At 39.4% G+C, this 14,916-nt stretch overlaps 1 protein-coding gene across 2 annotated transcripts in view; it reads right to left on the bottom strand.

Moving 5' to 3' along the window:
- LOC115056024 (contactin-1a-like) overlaps nucleotides 1-14,916 on the bottom strand; it is a 57,867-nt gene that overhangs the window by 26,964 nt on the left and 15,987 nt on the right. For both annotated transcript variants that reach the window (XM_029522242.1, XM_029522243.1), the window contains exon 2: nucleotides 750-875. In XM_029522242.1, coding sequence (XP_029378102.1) covers nucleotides 750-804 — 55 coding nt within the window. In that variant the 5' untranslated portion in view covers nucleotides 805-875. The remainder of the gene's footprint in view (nucleotides 1-749; nucleotides 876-14,916) is intronic.

Raw genomic sequence — 14,916 nt, 5'->3', positions numbered from 1 at the left:
GATCGTTAGATGTAAGTAAATCTTGTCATCGTTTCCTACAATATGTGCTTCTTTCCATCTGGCCTTCATCGCTTTCCTCTGATTCTGATTTGGTTGTGTTTGCATTTACAGCTGACATTAAAACAGAAGATAGATTTTTACTGTCACTCTTGAAGCACACATCCACCATCATTATATTCGCTATGTTATTGATGGCTAGTTATTAGCAGCCTATTAATGATTTGTCTTTATTCCTGAGTTCATCAGCAACAAAATTTAGATAACCACCTTTTTCATCTTCATGAATTGTAGTTGGAGACACTAAGTGAAATTTTTCTAATTCAGTAGTTGCCTGTTTGTGCTTGAATAATTCTTTGAATGGGATTTTTTAATGTTTACACTTGGTGATGATAAAACAAGTCAAGCTTAGAAGCAAAGCCCCTAATGATGTCTTCATTGCAAATATTTGAAAAGGAAATTCACAGGGAGCAAACTACTACTACTACTGAGTTAATTACAATATTTTTAGTGACATTAATGGCAAATAAGTACAAATTTTTTGATTTACACATGTTTATTTTGAGGGTTGAGCCGAGAAATGTAATGACTTGTAGCATCATAAAAAATTGGACATTTATATTTAAGTGGCAAGAGTGGTTTTTAGAGACGTGATGCTTTTACCCAACTGGAGTGACACAATATCTGAAAATAGCTTTTCGCACATTCTGTGAATTCATTTGTCCATTCCCCTCAGCTGATGTGCTACTGACCTGCAGAGGAGAGTGAGAGGACCAGGAGATGGAGGAGCAGGATGAGGCGCAGCATGATGCTGAAGATAGAACCACCTGGTGGGGTGACAGCTACAAGCTCAGCTGATGGACATTAGCCTGGATTTCCTAAAAAAGACATAATGGAACAGGAAGACAGACACGTACCGTCAAATGAAGGAAAGCAAGTGATTTACATTACTATGACAAAATCCAAGTCAGAGAATTAGTGCAGAAAAAAAAAATCAGGCATGTGAAAACAGGTTGTTCACCAGTATTTTTAATCCAACAACCTGATATTTACTATACAAGACCAAAAAGATTTAATTGCATGTTAAGATCAGCATGGTGAAGCCTGAAATTCCCATTTCCAGAAGATCAGCAACTTGTGTATATGTGTGTCGGGCTGTAAATAATAATTATTCCAATAACTGATAAGTCTGTTGACATTTTTTTTTTTTCAATTAAATGCTAAATTAAGGTCAAAAAATATCAACTTTTTTTAAAAGAATATCTTTTACACTAAATTAATTTTGTACACTTTTGCTTTCTTTGCTTTCTAAGCATTCTTTGAGTGATGTACAATTTCTTGTTTACCAAATTACTTACAATTTATTAGCTTGTTGTGCATTGAGGGGGAACGTTGTTTCCCATTGCTTTGCTGTCTTGAAAGAGGATCAACTTGTTGTAACACATGACAAGCCACACCAAACAATCTCTTCCTCAACAAGCAGGACAAATGCACAGCACTGCAGCATCTTAACCATGTCTCTGCTTCCTGTCAGCCTCTGAGGACATTGATATTTGATTGGTTGTCACCTGATGATTGACATTTTGACAGCTGCCAGAGGGAATCCTGGGCAATGGTTTAGTTGAGCAAAGCAACTTGCCCCTCGTCCACTGTTCCCAAGATGTTAATGGCACACCAGGAATTACCAGCACAACACTGGCCATCAGCCTCACACCCACTAACACAATATGAAAAGCAACAGCTGTCTGAATCAGGACACACACTGCTCCCGACAGAGACGGGAGGAAAAATAGTTGCTCCATCATGGTGAAGAATATCCTCCATATAAATCATTACCTAAACTAAATCAGACTGAAACTGCTCCATGGGTTCAAAATAATCAGTTTTAAATAAACCATGACGCCCTCCCTCACTGAGGCAGAGATCCTCTGAGACATGGCTGGATATAACTAACTGCTGCACCATTTCAGCTTATGTATACTCCAACAATTTATATTTACAAGCTATTTTGCCCCCAAAATAGAAAAAGAATGACATAAAAAAGCCCATTTACTGAGTTGTGCTAAATGTGGCCATATTTAGGTCTCTTAGGTGGACCAAGGACTTCTGAGTGATGCTGAAAGGTAATTTAGACCCCACTTAATCGTTTAAGGAAGTATTATGCCAAACCAAAGAAGCTTAAGGGAAATTACCTGTGAAATATGTCACCTTGCAGCAAACAGAAGGTGATAACCACTGGCAGCACAATATTTTGCCCCTACGGGGGGACAATAAAGTAGAACTGATCTGACAGAACGGCAGCCCAAGTGTGAACATTCTTAACATCAGCATTATGCCTCTTAGTTTCAAAACAAAAAATTATTTATAAAAAAAAATCTTCCATTTGCACCTACGATTATTGTGATAAGTCAAATGTTTCCTTTTTTTTATCATGCTGACCAGCACATTTTCATTCGACAAATATAACACCTAATATCACGAAAGAAAACCTATTTATTCCTAAGTCGTGCTGGCAGGGTGTGTGCCGATTGGAGTGTAATTGAACATGAGGCAGATACTATTGATTCTTTGTGAACAGCCTGGGGTGTCAGCTGGCAGAGGCTCAGAGGTGTGACAGTGGGATTGAGATCTCATGGTCTCCAGACAAATGCAGTCTGAACAGATAAGAGAAGATTCGGTGCAATATTGCAGTTTTCCATGACGCAACCAAAATCGCGCTTATGACTAAACAAAAGTTCAAAAACTGCTCAAAATAAACGAACGAAGAAAAAAATGGTGCACACATGCTGTACAACTAAACCCCTCGCACAATAAGTTGGACATAATGTCCGAGCTGTACAGCTGCAGGGAAGCGGTGCAGAGGAGATTTCATTTTCACGCTGGCCTGTATCCTAGCAACACCTTTCAAAAGGAGCAGTTTGTGCTTCTGCAGGGGGCCTTTTGTGACCGCCAATGAAACTATGCAAACACTCATTTTAATCTGGAACAACACTACTGTTGTGGAACGAAGACTTTGGCTGCTGCGCTCCTCTATTAAAGACATTCATCATTCCTTGTCATCAGTAAAAAGATGAAAGAACAGGTTTATTGAAAATTTCTCTCTCCCTTTTTACTTCACTCCGCAAATATAATTATATTGTAAGTAAAATTTCAAACTCGCCTATGAATTATAAATGATCGTAATAGATGCAATTATGAGACTGAGGATGATGACAAGAATCCTCATTCCAGCATCACAATGCATTGAGCGGAAAAAAAAAAGCAATCCCTTCTATTCCATTAAGAAGTGTCATTGAATTGATATACTGTAAAAAAATGTAAAAAATAAAAAAAAAAACATCAGACCGGCACCACCCAGAAAGGCAGCATGCTCTTATAATCAGTATTAATGGGGCACCCTTCCCCTCATGTGCTGTCTTAGCAGCCTGAATGCACGTGATGAGAGTGCTCCAGTCATCACAGTAAATTACAAGGCCCAGACGTGACAGCCCTCAAACAGGGCCATTTCTTCTCCCCCATAAATCACACCCTGGACGGTGCCAGAGCTATTACTGCTTGTGGTTTGATTTGGGGGTTTTTTTCTTGTCAGGATTTTTTTTCCCCTCTCTTCCAGCTTTGCCTTGCTGACTGAATTTCAATGTCTCTCTCGTTCTCATTTGTCCCCTTAGAATTCTCAACCTCATTACTCTGAAATCAGAAATCATTTTTTCGCCTAGCAGAGGCTGCTAAGGGGCAGGTTTGGGGAATTTACTGCTGCACTCTGATGACCAATACTGTCATCTGTGTATTTATCATGACCCCCTGACCCCCTTAGGCCATGATGGGCTCAGTCAAAGTGAATGAAAAGCCCTTCCTTTCTTGCTTGACCTCCTGCAAGCTGCATAATCAAGTGGGGAACTTTGCAGAGATGTCTTCCCCAATCAACTGCGGCAGAGCCAACGATGTGGGGGAGGAGGTACCGAGGCAGAAGAGGACATGGTGGAGGAGGGGATGAAGAAAGGGCCAGAGCCGTGGTGGGCTTCAAAACAAGATGTTTCTCCACCAACCCCATCCCCCTTCCATCGACATCACCACCCATTGGCGCACACCATGACAAAAACCACCAACACCACAATCAGTGATTAACAACTGATTTGCTGTAATCCTGCGACGGGAAGCCAATGTGGGGTTAACACTGGATTGGTCTTAATCAGTTAGAGCTGGAAAAATCAACACTTCTTAGACGCAGCGCCAGCAGCCTCCACCTGCTGAACGGAATTCCAGCAGGATGCAAAGACATCCAGCGTGCAGACAGTGAGCTGGAATGATAAGTCAATTTTTTGATTAGTTGATTGAAAATGAATCTGCAGCTGTCTTGTATTGTTGCGTGATGTTTCATTTATCGAGTTTAAATCTAATTAATAATTACGTTTTGATTTACCACCTCACAGTTATTTGCCCCTGCAAATCAATAAAGATGTGGAAAAAATTCACCTTAATGAGTTCCATCATTTAACAACAACCAGTGTTTTGGCATCACTGTGACATAAAATGCCATCAATTCATAATTTTAGTCTATGAGACAGTTAAATTGGGCCACAATTAGCACATAATGACTGCATTATGGCTAAATCAGTCAGTCTTAAGTCTTGAAAACAAGTGGATTTTTTATATGGGATGTCATGAAATCTCCTATCATCAAAAAGTGAATTTATTTCAACAATTGAATTCAAAAAGTGAAGCTCATGTATTTAATAGATTCATCACATGCAGGCTGATATATTTAAATTTTTTATTTCTTTCAATTTTGATGATCATACCTTACGGCTAATGGAAACCCAGAATTCAGTATCTCAAATTTTAATATTGTGAAAAAGTTCAATATTAGACACCCGTGTTGTCACATTATATTCAGCAAATTAACTCAAAATATCTGCAAAGGTTTCCTGAGGCTTTGACAAATGTGTTTAAATGGTCAATTGACAATTATTGTCAACCTGCACAAGGAGTAGAAAAGGACTGGATTGCTGCCTGGTCCAAGTTGCTTGAGGACCACGGTAAGGTTTCTGACTGTGAAGGATGCTGACTGGCAGACCATGCCATCTGCTCGTGTTAGTCCTCTGTGTTTCAGCAGGACTGTTTAAGAGCACTTAAAGCTTCCCTCGTCTGACCAGCTTTATGGAGATGTGGATTTCATTTTTCTAGCAGGACTTTGCACCTGTCCACACTGCCAAAAGTACAAATACCTGGTTTAAGGACCACGGCATCTCTGTGCTTGATTAGCCAACATACTCACCTGACCTGAATTGTATTGTTAGGATAGGAGGAAGATGCGAGACACCAGACCAACAACGCAGAAGAGCTGAAGGCTGCTACCAGAGCAACCAGGGTGCCCATAACACCTCAGCAGTGCCACAGGCTGATTGCCTCTTTGTCATGCTGCATTGCTGCAGTAAATCATGCAAAAAGGAGCTCCAGCCGAGTACTGAGCTCTGTTCAGGTTCGTGCTTTTCAGTAGTCCAATATCTTTGTGTTAAAATAATCAAAATTAAAAGAAATAAAAATGTAAAACAAATCTAAGTGTGTGATGAATCTATGAGTTTTTGAATTGACTTTCTAAAACTAATAGATTTTTTGATGAAATTCTATCTTATTGTGATGAACTTTCAGCGTTCAAAAAATTGTCACGTCAATGTGACTTTGACCAACAAAATGTAATCAGTTCAGAGACCAAGTTTGTGTTTTTGCCAAACCTGGAGTCATTCCCTTAAGGACTAACGCTGCCCTTGAGCCTGAGTCCAAGTGAACTTTAAAGAAAAGAAAGCTGTCACTGAGATATTGCATTCATAGGATGGGAACGGAAAAGTCAACCCCAAAGCATAATGCCTCCAGCTATGGCTGCCGTCAACACAAAGTCATAAAAAAATAATCGATAATGACACAGAAAAATCAATAAAGAATATAAATGTCAGTGGCAACCTGGGTGGAATCTTTTAAGTTAAGAATTTAGCTCACAGGGTTAACAATGGGACAGGGCAATCTGTTACTATCAATTTGTGGTAATATCAAATTAATATTAGGAAATGCTTTGTTTTGCGGAATTAACATTAGAAAGAGAGTACATGTAATTTCTCAGGATTTGTGTTCAACTATGTAGTACAGATGCCTCTTAATTTTCTTAGCATCAGTTACTTGAGAAGAGATTGATATCTTTCTGATATCTATACATTACATATATGCAGGCTGAATTTCTTTCCTGTGGAGAACACCAGTCTCTTTATGTTTCCAAGTCTTTACTTCATCATAGCTTCATGTTTAAAAGAGCACAGGCGTGTAACAATTCATCAAATAAGGGAGGAAGTGTTATTTCGTTATTTTTTATTTCATTTATCTCCCCTCACATCTTCTGCCAGGATATGTCATCCAATTTTAATGAGGAATCTGATGACAAGACATAAAACATTTTGTGCCATAGCAGATGAGACTAATAATACTGATGGCTGAAAAACAAGCAGGCCACTGAGAGAAATATTGATCCAGATTAAATCAAGGCGAAAGAGAGAGACACTGGCTCTGACATCATCTAGCAGAGGCAGCACTGACTTTGTCTGGTTTAAGGGGCATCACTGCTCAATCTCTTTAACGTTATTTACCCAGAGCCTGAGGTGCGCTGTCCTTCTGATCCACATTCATGAGACCATAGACAAACACACCTCTCAGTTACCTGGTAAAAATCACTTCCACTGTTTGATCACTTTCTTTAACCCTAACGGGAATTCAGATAGTGAGCGCATTTAAAGCCAGTTTACAAGACATCAGCATATTTCGTGTTCTTTCATGCTACCAAAGTCTATTTTTGGGTGATATCAGCCTTGGTGTCACATATATTTTCACACACATCTTTCTTTATAAAAGATTACATTCAGTGGAAAAAGCCAAAGTGTACAAGGTTTGCTATCAAATACTGACTTCAGAAATGTAGTCTGGCATAGTTTTCTCTTAAATGGAAAGCAAGATATAGAAGCAGCACAAAACCACCTTCGCACCTGCTGAGATCAGACAGCTGATACGGCTGCATATTGTGTTTTTACATAAATCAAAATGACACAACAAGCTGCAAACCACTTCATTTTGGGCTGAATCACTGCTATGTTACCTCAAAGAAACAGTGATTATTCATCTAACTTGTGAATTATTTATGACAAAATCATTGATTATGATTACAAAATGAGCCCCAGACAGCCTGTGTGTGTCTTCAGCCTCAGCAATGGAAGAAACACACCTCGTGCTTTGTATCTGTGTGCAAAATAAGACTGTACAATCAGGTTTATATCTCCCAGAAGACCAACAGAATGATTCACTTTAACAAAGGGATGCAGACAGAGGCACTCCAAGTATATTCGCTCTACAGAGGGTTTCTTTGTGAGGTGTTGCTGTGTGCATCCTGGGGTGCAATTTCACCTGAGCCTTAGAAAGCCTTAGAATACCATTCAGGTGAAATTGGATAATCTTCCATGGCACACCTAATGATTTCTCATGGCACACCTATGTGCCACACTGCGGTTGGGAATCACTGCTCTACACGCTGCACAAGCCTCGCTGTCGTTAAGCAGGAACTGGTTTAGTTCTTGCTAGATTACTGATGAAGTGCGATTTATTCTGTACTGGCAATTCATTTCCCTTTTTGTTTTTCAATTTGGCAAAAAAAAAAAAAAAAAAATCAATAAGCCTGCATGATCTCATGGATTTGAGTCTGCAGACATTTTTCATTGTATCAGTTGTACGCAGCATAGATCGCTTTCAACCAGTTATTTTTATCCTTCTCCGGCAAAACCAGCTCTCCACCTCCTGTACCCAGACAGCAGGCAGACTCGGTATGAAGTGCTACTCATGATGTAATCCAGCAACAGAAGATCCAGTCATGGCTCGTTCACTGTGTCAATCCATCTCCCTCCCACCTCCTATCTGTCTATCGCTCCCTCTCCTTTTCTCTGTCTCTCATCCAATAGATGCCACCATGCTAATGTAAGCCATTTATCCCAACCCCTGCAGTCAACACAATGGCCCCTAGGGCAACACAGGCTCAGCGACCTCAGCTGACCTGCATATCAATGACACCAATCATTCAATCCATGAAAACTGAAGCTGTGCAGTATGAACTCCACTGACCTCGGCCTTTTGTATCTATAAACTATTGCCCAAGTCCACTGTCAAACTTTGTGTCTAATAGATGATTACAACTTGTCAGTTACGCCACACTTTGTCCACTGTCAAGCAGCAAGGATAATGCTCATCCTGGCCAGTGAGTGACAAACCGAGATCATGGATAATTTTGCCATCATGTTTAATTATACGTTTATGCTCTGCGGTGATGCTATATATCTGTGTTTTTCCCATTTCTGTATTGGTTTATTATCGGCAAATACATGCTAAGTAAAGCATAAAGCAATTCTTTTGGTAGAAACTGTGATATACCTGATATTAGATATTACGGACTGGAAGAAAATGACCTTACATGTTTCATATATTAAAGATGATTCAACAAAATTCACATCAAAAATACTTTTAAAGAGTATTTTATCTGTGAATAACAGAAGAGCGACAATGAAGACACATTCTACAGTTGTATAATAAAAAGTACAAGCCCACATGTTTAAGGGGACGTTTCCTCACAAGTATATAAAAAAAATCTGTCACATGATATTTGACAAATTGTGCCATACAGGAAAAGGTCAGAGGAGACTTGAACTTTATAAAGAAAGCACATTTGACTTAATTACTTTGTGCTACATTTCTCCGCTGTAGATACTGCTAATGGCGTCTTTGGCAGAGTAGCGATATGCCCCATTCACTGATGGGTATACCCTCCGCTGTAAATAACTGCAATTATTACATGACAGAGTGCTGCTTCGATACGCTGACAAAGCTCTTCAGATGAGAGATTACCATATTCAGACCTTCATATTGCACAAAGAAAGGACTTCTGGGAGAAAAGCAAATAAAGTGCATTTACTCCACAGTGGCTACCTACAATGCATGGACAACAATGGAAAGATTAATCTATTATTCATCCCATTTTGGATTAGGGGTTGTGAATACAACATTGGTGCACAGATTAACAAAGGGAGTGTTTAAACGTGATCATAAAATACACCACAAATATCCTTTTAATTGCATTGTGTTCGAGAAAAGGACAGAGGGTGGGGGTTTGGAGGGTACCTGGCCTGTCAGAAACAAAAGAAAATAAAAAGACAATCAGGGCATGGAGTGTGTGTGGTGTGACTGCTCATTGCTGACCTTGCAGTGAAGAGCTATCATGCTAGTGGCTATGTGACAAGATGAGCTACTTAGCAGCCCGTGTCCTCATCCTCTCTGACATGCACACACTGCCAAGTGTCCTAAATACTCTGATCCATTGTCTGCCTCAGCAACGAGCAGTGCTGCTGAATGCAAGCACTCTCCAAGGTGGGAAGGAGGAGAGAGGGTTGATGAGAAAAGAAAAGGCTAATTCCCAGAACAGAACAGGGAGCCGTGCAAATGGGACGCCACTTGAGAAGCTTCCCTGCAGAGAGAACGCTCCAATGAGGGGTCTTCTCTCGCCACTGTGGCCAGACTGGGATTTAAACCTTTAAGCGCCCCCTTGCTATTTCAACGCACACACAAATTGAACATACATACACAGACATATACAATCTTACCCCCACTTCCTCCTGCACCCCAACTTCAACACCGCCATCCATCCCCTTTGACTTCAGACTCATTAGCCTGGCAGAGGGCCAGACTTTTCATCAGCACTGTCACATCAGCACTGCCACACAACTGTCGCAGGGAAAGCAGTGAGAGGCGGCTCAATTGCTGAGTAGCAAGAGCAGAAATCACATCCTTTGCAAAAACATTGGGCAGCTCTCTAGCAGACCAAAGAAGTGAGGCTAAGACATGAAGGACTGTTGCCGCGATCTGGATTGCTCACTTAAATCATATAATTCTCCCAGGACTAATCACATCCTGCAGTTCATTGCCTTCATCTTCACATCTCCTTCACTACTTATCTTAAAAAGCTAGCAATGGTCGAGCTCTTCTTTGAAGTTCATTTATCGCCTCTCCTTTAATAGAAGTAGGATTAAGGCCACTTATACTTTTCAAAACTTTATATTAATGAATGTGCACACTACATATCTCCAAGCTCCTGGCTGTGTTCTACCGCTCCCAAACTGATCTTTCAACACACAAGCCAACAAAAACTAAGTTTAAATTCTGTTTTGAAACATTCTCAAAAGTTAGTTTACTGCAAAAACTGTTGCAGGCATAGATGATAAAAAAGGATACTGGGATATTTACATCTATTTAAGTCGTGTTCAGTTAGGAAAAACATTTGTTTTCCAATCTCAAAGACTCATATCACTATATTTCTGAAAATATCTGTAATCTAACCAATAATGCACACAGATTGTGCCCACAGATCAGCCTAAGAGAGCTTTAAGGTATCATATCTCCATTATTTGGCCACTTCCAGAGCATTGGCAACACTCTGGACGAATCTTCTCTCATCTCAATTTTAAATGCAAGTCAACTGTCTTACATTATAATGAAAATATTTGTTACTGACATCATAAGGATCATAAGTGCCACTTTCTGGAGAGGAAAGAAAAGTCAAGCACCAGTGGACAAAGCACTGACCAAACCTCTTCAGTGGAGCAACTCACAGTCAAACAGTAAAAGGAAGACATGTTTTCATGAGGTTTCATTGTCTCCTCGCTGTTCTAGGGAGAGGAGCCAAAACTTCCCATTGTACCTCCAGATTGCTGAGAAAATGCCGATCCAATGTTTGAGGGATTTGGTAAAGGAAAACAAGGAGAGTTTGTAAGGTTTGTAACTTCTTTCCAACAAATGTGTCTGAGTTTCTGGACTTGTGGTTTGTTTTCATCACGTAGCAGCATTTCTAGCATATTTGTGTCCTGCCAAGACTCTGCCCAAACAGATGTGACAAAATGATTAGTTGTTTGATCAGGCAAAAAAAGATAAAGGCTCTGTGCCAAGAATCCACAATATAGTGCAATCTATTGATTAAAATTTTTCTATTAATTCAAACTCCATAGTGTTAAATCATGCCAATGTCAGATATCCAACTACCAGCTATCTTAATGAGCAATTTATATCCAGCTGATGCTTTAACAAAAGGGGACCATGTCTGATATGATCCCGATTTACTCCTAAGGCTTTTATATTTATCAATGACTCAGAATAACACATCAAAGAAAAATTTGAAACTGAAGAGACAACTAGATCCATTGGTATTGTCTACAGATGGGAAAAAAGTAACATCAAGTTGGCTGCTCATTCAATTTGCACAAGTGATTACAGATAATGAAAGGTTGTATGAGGACTGTGGAGAGCGGTGCGGTTGAGTGTGATTGCATTCATACTGAAATGCACTCAGTCGCATCTGGAATTTACAAACATCCTCATTTAACCTTCAAATCATTGAAGCAAATGGTTCAGGCCAAGAGAGAGCAGATGCTTGAAACCAAATCCGATCCAGTGGATTTCACTTAGATCAAACAGACAAAACGTAAAGAGAACTGTGTAAAGAGCTGGAAGAACATTTGCTTCCTTTTAGCAGACACTCGCTTGCTATTCATAAACCATGAGCTCAGTAGCAATCAAAACCAGTACAAATCTCTCGGAGGAATACAGCATGTGGAGCAGGGCATGAGGAGCAGGAGGCTTGTGTCTGGCTGGATTCACTGCTCTGGTTTTCTTTCTTTCCTCCAGTGTGATTTACCCAATACTTCTGACTCAGCACAATCCCACCACAGACAGGAATAAAGAAGGATCATTTCCCTCCTCCTCCGGTCTGTGTTCCCGGAGCTGCAGGACACTGAGAATGGTTGAATTAAGACTTTGTGCTGTTCAGGACATCATTCACACGAACACAGATAAAAACAGCATGAGCGTTTACAGGAAACTTGCTGGTGTTTGTTTCAGTCTGATGCAATTCTTGGATATCAACCAGTATATGCTAGCACATGAGTAAGGTTTGTTTTTTGGTTGAAAATTGGATATTGTCAGTTGCGATACAAATAATTGATTTTATGAGTCCAAGAGTAAAATTACAGACTAAATAAATAATCCAATCAGAAAACATATATTTTAATAAAGCACAAGAGAGGCATAAACTGCTAAATTTTGATTGCACAAGATGCACATGAGAAGTTTTTCCTTGCCACCCCAGTATTTTGTTAAATATATTAAACTGACTAATTTGTAATCATAAGCAGCAAAATTAAAAATCAACCACCCCTCAACAATTATCTATTTAGAGGATCAGTCTGCAAATTATGAACAACAGCCAATCGGTCATGTACGTAATTGTGCAAATAAGGAAAGGAAGGAAAACCCAGATTTTTGCTCTAACTGATTAAAACATATATTAAAAATTAATTACACACACAGCTTTAATCAAATTCTGTGCTAACACAGACCAGAAACTATTTGACAATGATGGAAAGCATGTGAGTCACAATAGTGATAAGTCTTCTAGCTGTCTGAAATCTGTCCTGGTTTCTGCTCCCTATGATCACATTTGAAGCGGCGTTGCATATCAGTGATATAATGAGGAGACTAGATGCATGAAGGGAAGAACAGAAATGCATATTCAGTGACACTGTTTATAGCTCTTATGAATCATTTCATGTTCTCAAGTATACCATCGACAGAGAATTTGGGATCTACCTCGTCATTGACTTCATACATCAGTTGTTCTTTCCTTTGAACGTTGAATTGTTGCGCCTACGTGGCATTTATGTTTTTCATTGAGGCATCCAAGTCCTTTGACAGACTTAAGAAGAAACATGGGTGTTTTCCATTGCATGTTTTAAGATTACAGATTACATTAGGAGTCTTCTTTAATGGGGTAATGTTATGTGTGCACAATTTAGTATAAATTATACCGTACAAAGTGGATTCAGTGTCCTATTTTGTTCAATGGATATAATTTATCAAAATAACTGAGTTGTGATAAGGTTTTGTTGTTGTTGTTTTTTTTGTTGGAAACTGTTATCCATCATCATGTATGCTGATGATCTGATCATCTTTAATCCATTTATTTCTGGGCTAATAGTGTGTTTTCACTACCTACAAGACTATGACATGAAATTAAATGCTAAAAAGTTTTGACACTGTGTTAGAAAGAGAAGTGACACAAAGTTAGTTTTCCTCTCATGTACAAGCAATTTAAACATATCGTTCATTTTCTCACTGCTGAGTTGAACAATAACACATTTGTTGCCAGTAATACAAACTCTCTGATCAGACCAATATGTTGTCTTCTAGGTTGCTTTCAGTGTTAAATATTTATTACTCAGAACTTTTTGTATGCAGCTTATTTTACAAGGATTCAATGAGGATCCTGCCTCAGGTTCCCAGATGGCATAGTCCCAGTCAATTACTTGTGTTTCAAAATGTGAGACACAAATACACGTGATGCAGCATATTATGTGTCAGTTGGATGAGCCAGAGAAAAGCATCACAGCTTTGGTTCCCTGGCCTGGGGCCTTTCTGTGCTGAGTTTACATGTTCACCCCGTGTCTGTGTGGGTTTCTTCCCACCATCCAAAGACATCATGTTTGGGTTAACTGGTGACTCTAAATTGTCTGTAGGTCTGAGTGTGAGTGTGAGTGGTTGTTGGTCTCTGTCTGTCTCTGTGTGTTGGCCCTGGGATGGACTGGTGACCTGTCCAGGGTGTACCCCGCCCTCACCCACTGTGAGCTGGGATTGGCTCCAGCATCCCCTGTGACCCAGAAGTGGATAAGTGGTAGAAGATAAATGAAGGAATGAATTAATTTTATATATAGATATATACAGATATATATATATATAGAGAGAGACTTTATGTCACCACTATGTACATATATATATATATATATACATATATTTATTGTCCTGTTTAATATATAGTGAACTGTCAAGCGCTACGTTCACACACAGGTTCGTAACTCTAAATATATTCATGTGCAAAATGTGAATAATTTAACTAGCATGACGCTAACGAGACCTTATTGCTGCTCTTATGGTTGGTTGATACAAGGACAGGCAGTTACCATCTTTCAAAAACTTGAATTTAACCAAAAATAAATTGCCCCACATTGCTTAGATCTAATCCATTCTCCAAAGTGTTTTATTCCTGCTCAGTGAGTCTGTCAAAGAGAATAGAAACAGGACGAGCCGACTAACTTGTGATGGATGAATAAATTCTATTTTGCGCAAGCAGTGGCGACTTTCACATGGCAGAACACAGAGAGAGGGAGAGTTAACATGTCACACCGCTGCTGATCATAAAAACACTGTGAACATTATGCAAAGAAAGTCATTATATAAAGGTCATAGGGACTTGCATCATACACTGCTACAATTGTGAAGCAGCTTCTCAGCTGGAAAAAAACTCACCACAAGCTAGATTTCTCGCACTGTTTCAGTACTTAAGGCCTACAAACGCAACATAGATGGATGACCAATGCACATATAGGACACAACTTTATCACTGACAATGTGATGATATAAGATTATTTGCCCTAATAGGCTGCACTGGGCATATCGGACAAATACCTCACAGTGGAGGCTCAATATGAATAAATCATCCAGTGGCATGCAAACATAAAAAATAATTTAAATAAGCTATGGTTATTTAATGATGCTGGTTCAAACATACACAAGCAATGCCTCAAGTAAGAAAAAGTGTACAATAAACATGGTGAGATAAACACTTGCATGACAAACTCACACAAAGTGGGTGAGCTACAGAAAGAAAGAGGAATGCTGTAATCCCCAACACTACTTTATTTTACTTTTTGAAGCAAACCATAACAGACTTGTGGAATAATCACATACACACACGCACATTCATGTCGTCGATGTGCAGAACTGCAGCGTCGGGGTAGCATG

This window comes from Echeneis naucrates, chromosome 16, assembly GCF_900963305.1.
Source record: "Echeneis naucrates chromosome 16, fEcheNa1.1, whole genome shotgun sequence".
Lineage (NCBI taxonomy): Eukaryota > Metazoa > Chordata > Actinopteri > Carangiformes > Echeneidae > Echeneis > Echeneis naucrates.
Note: the sequence above shows the minus strand (reverse complement) of the source record. Positions and strands in the feature narration are given on the sequence as shown.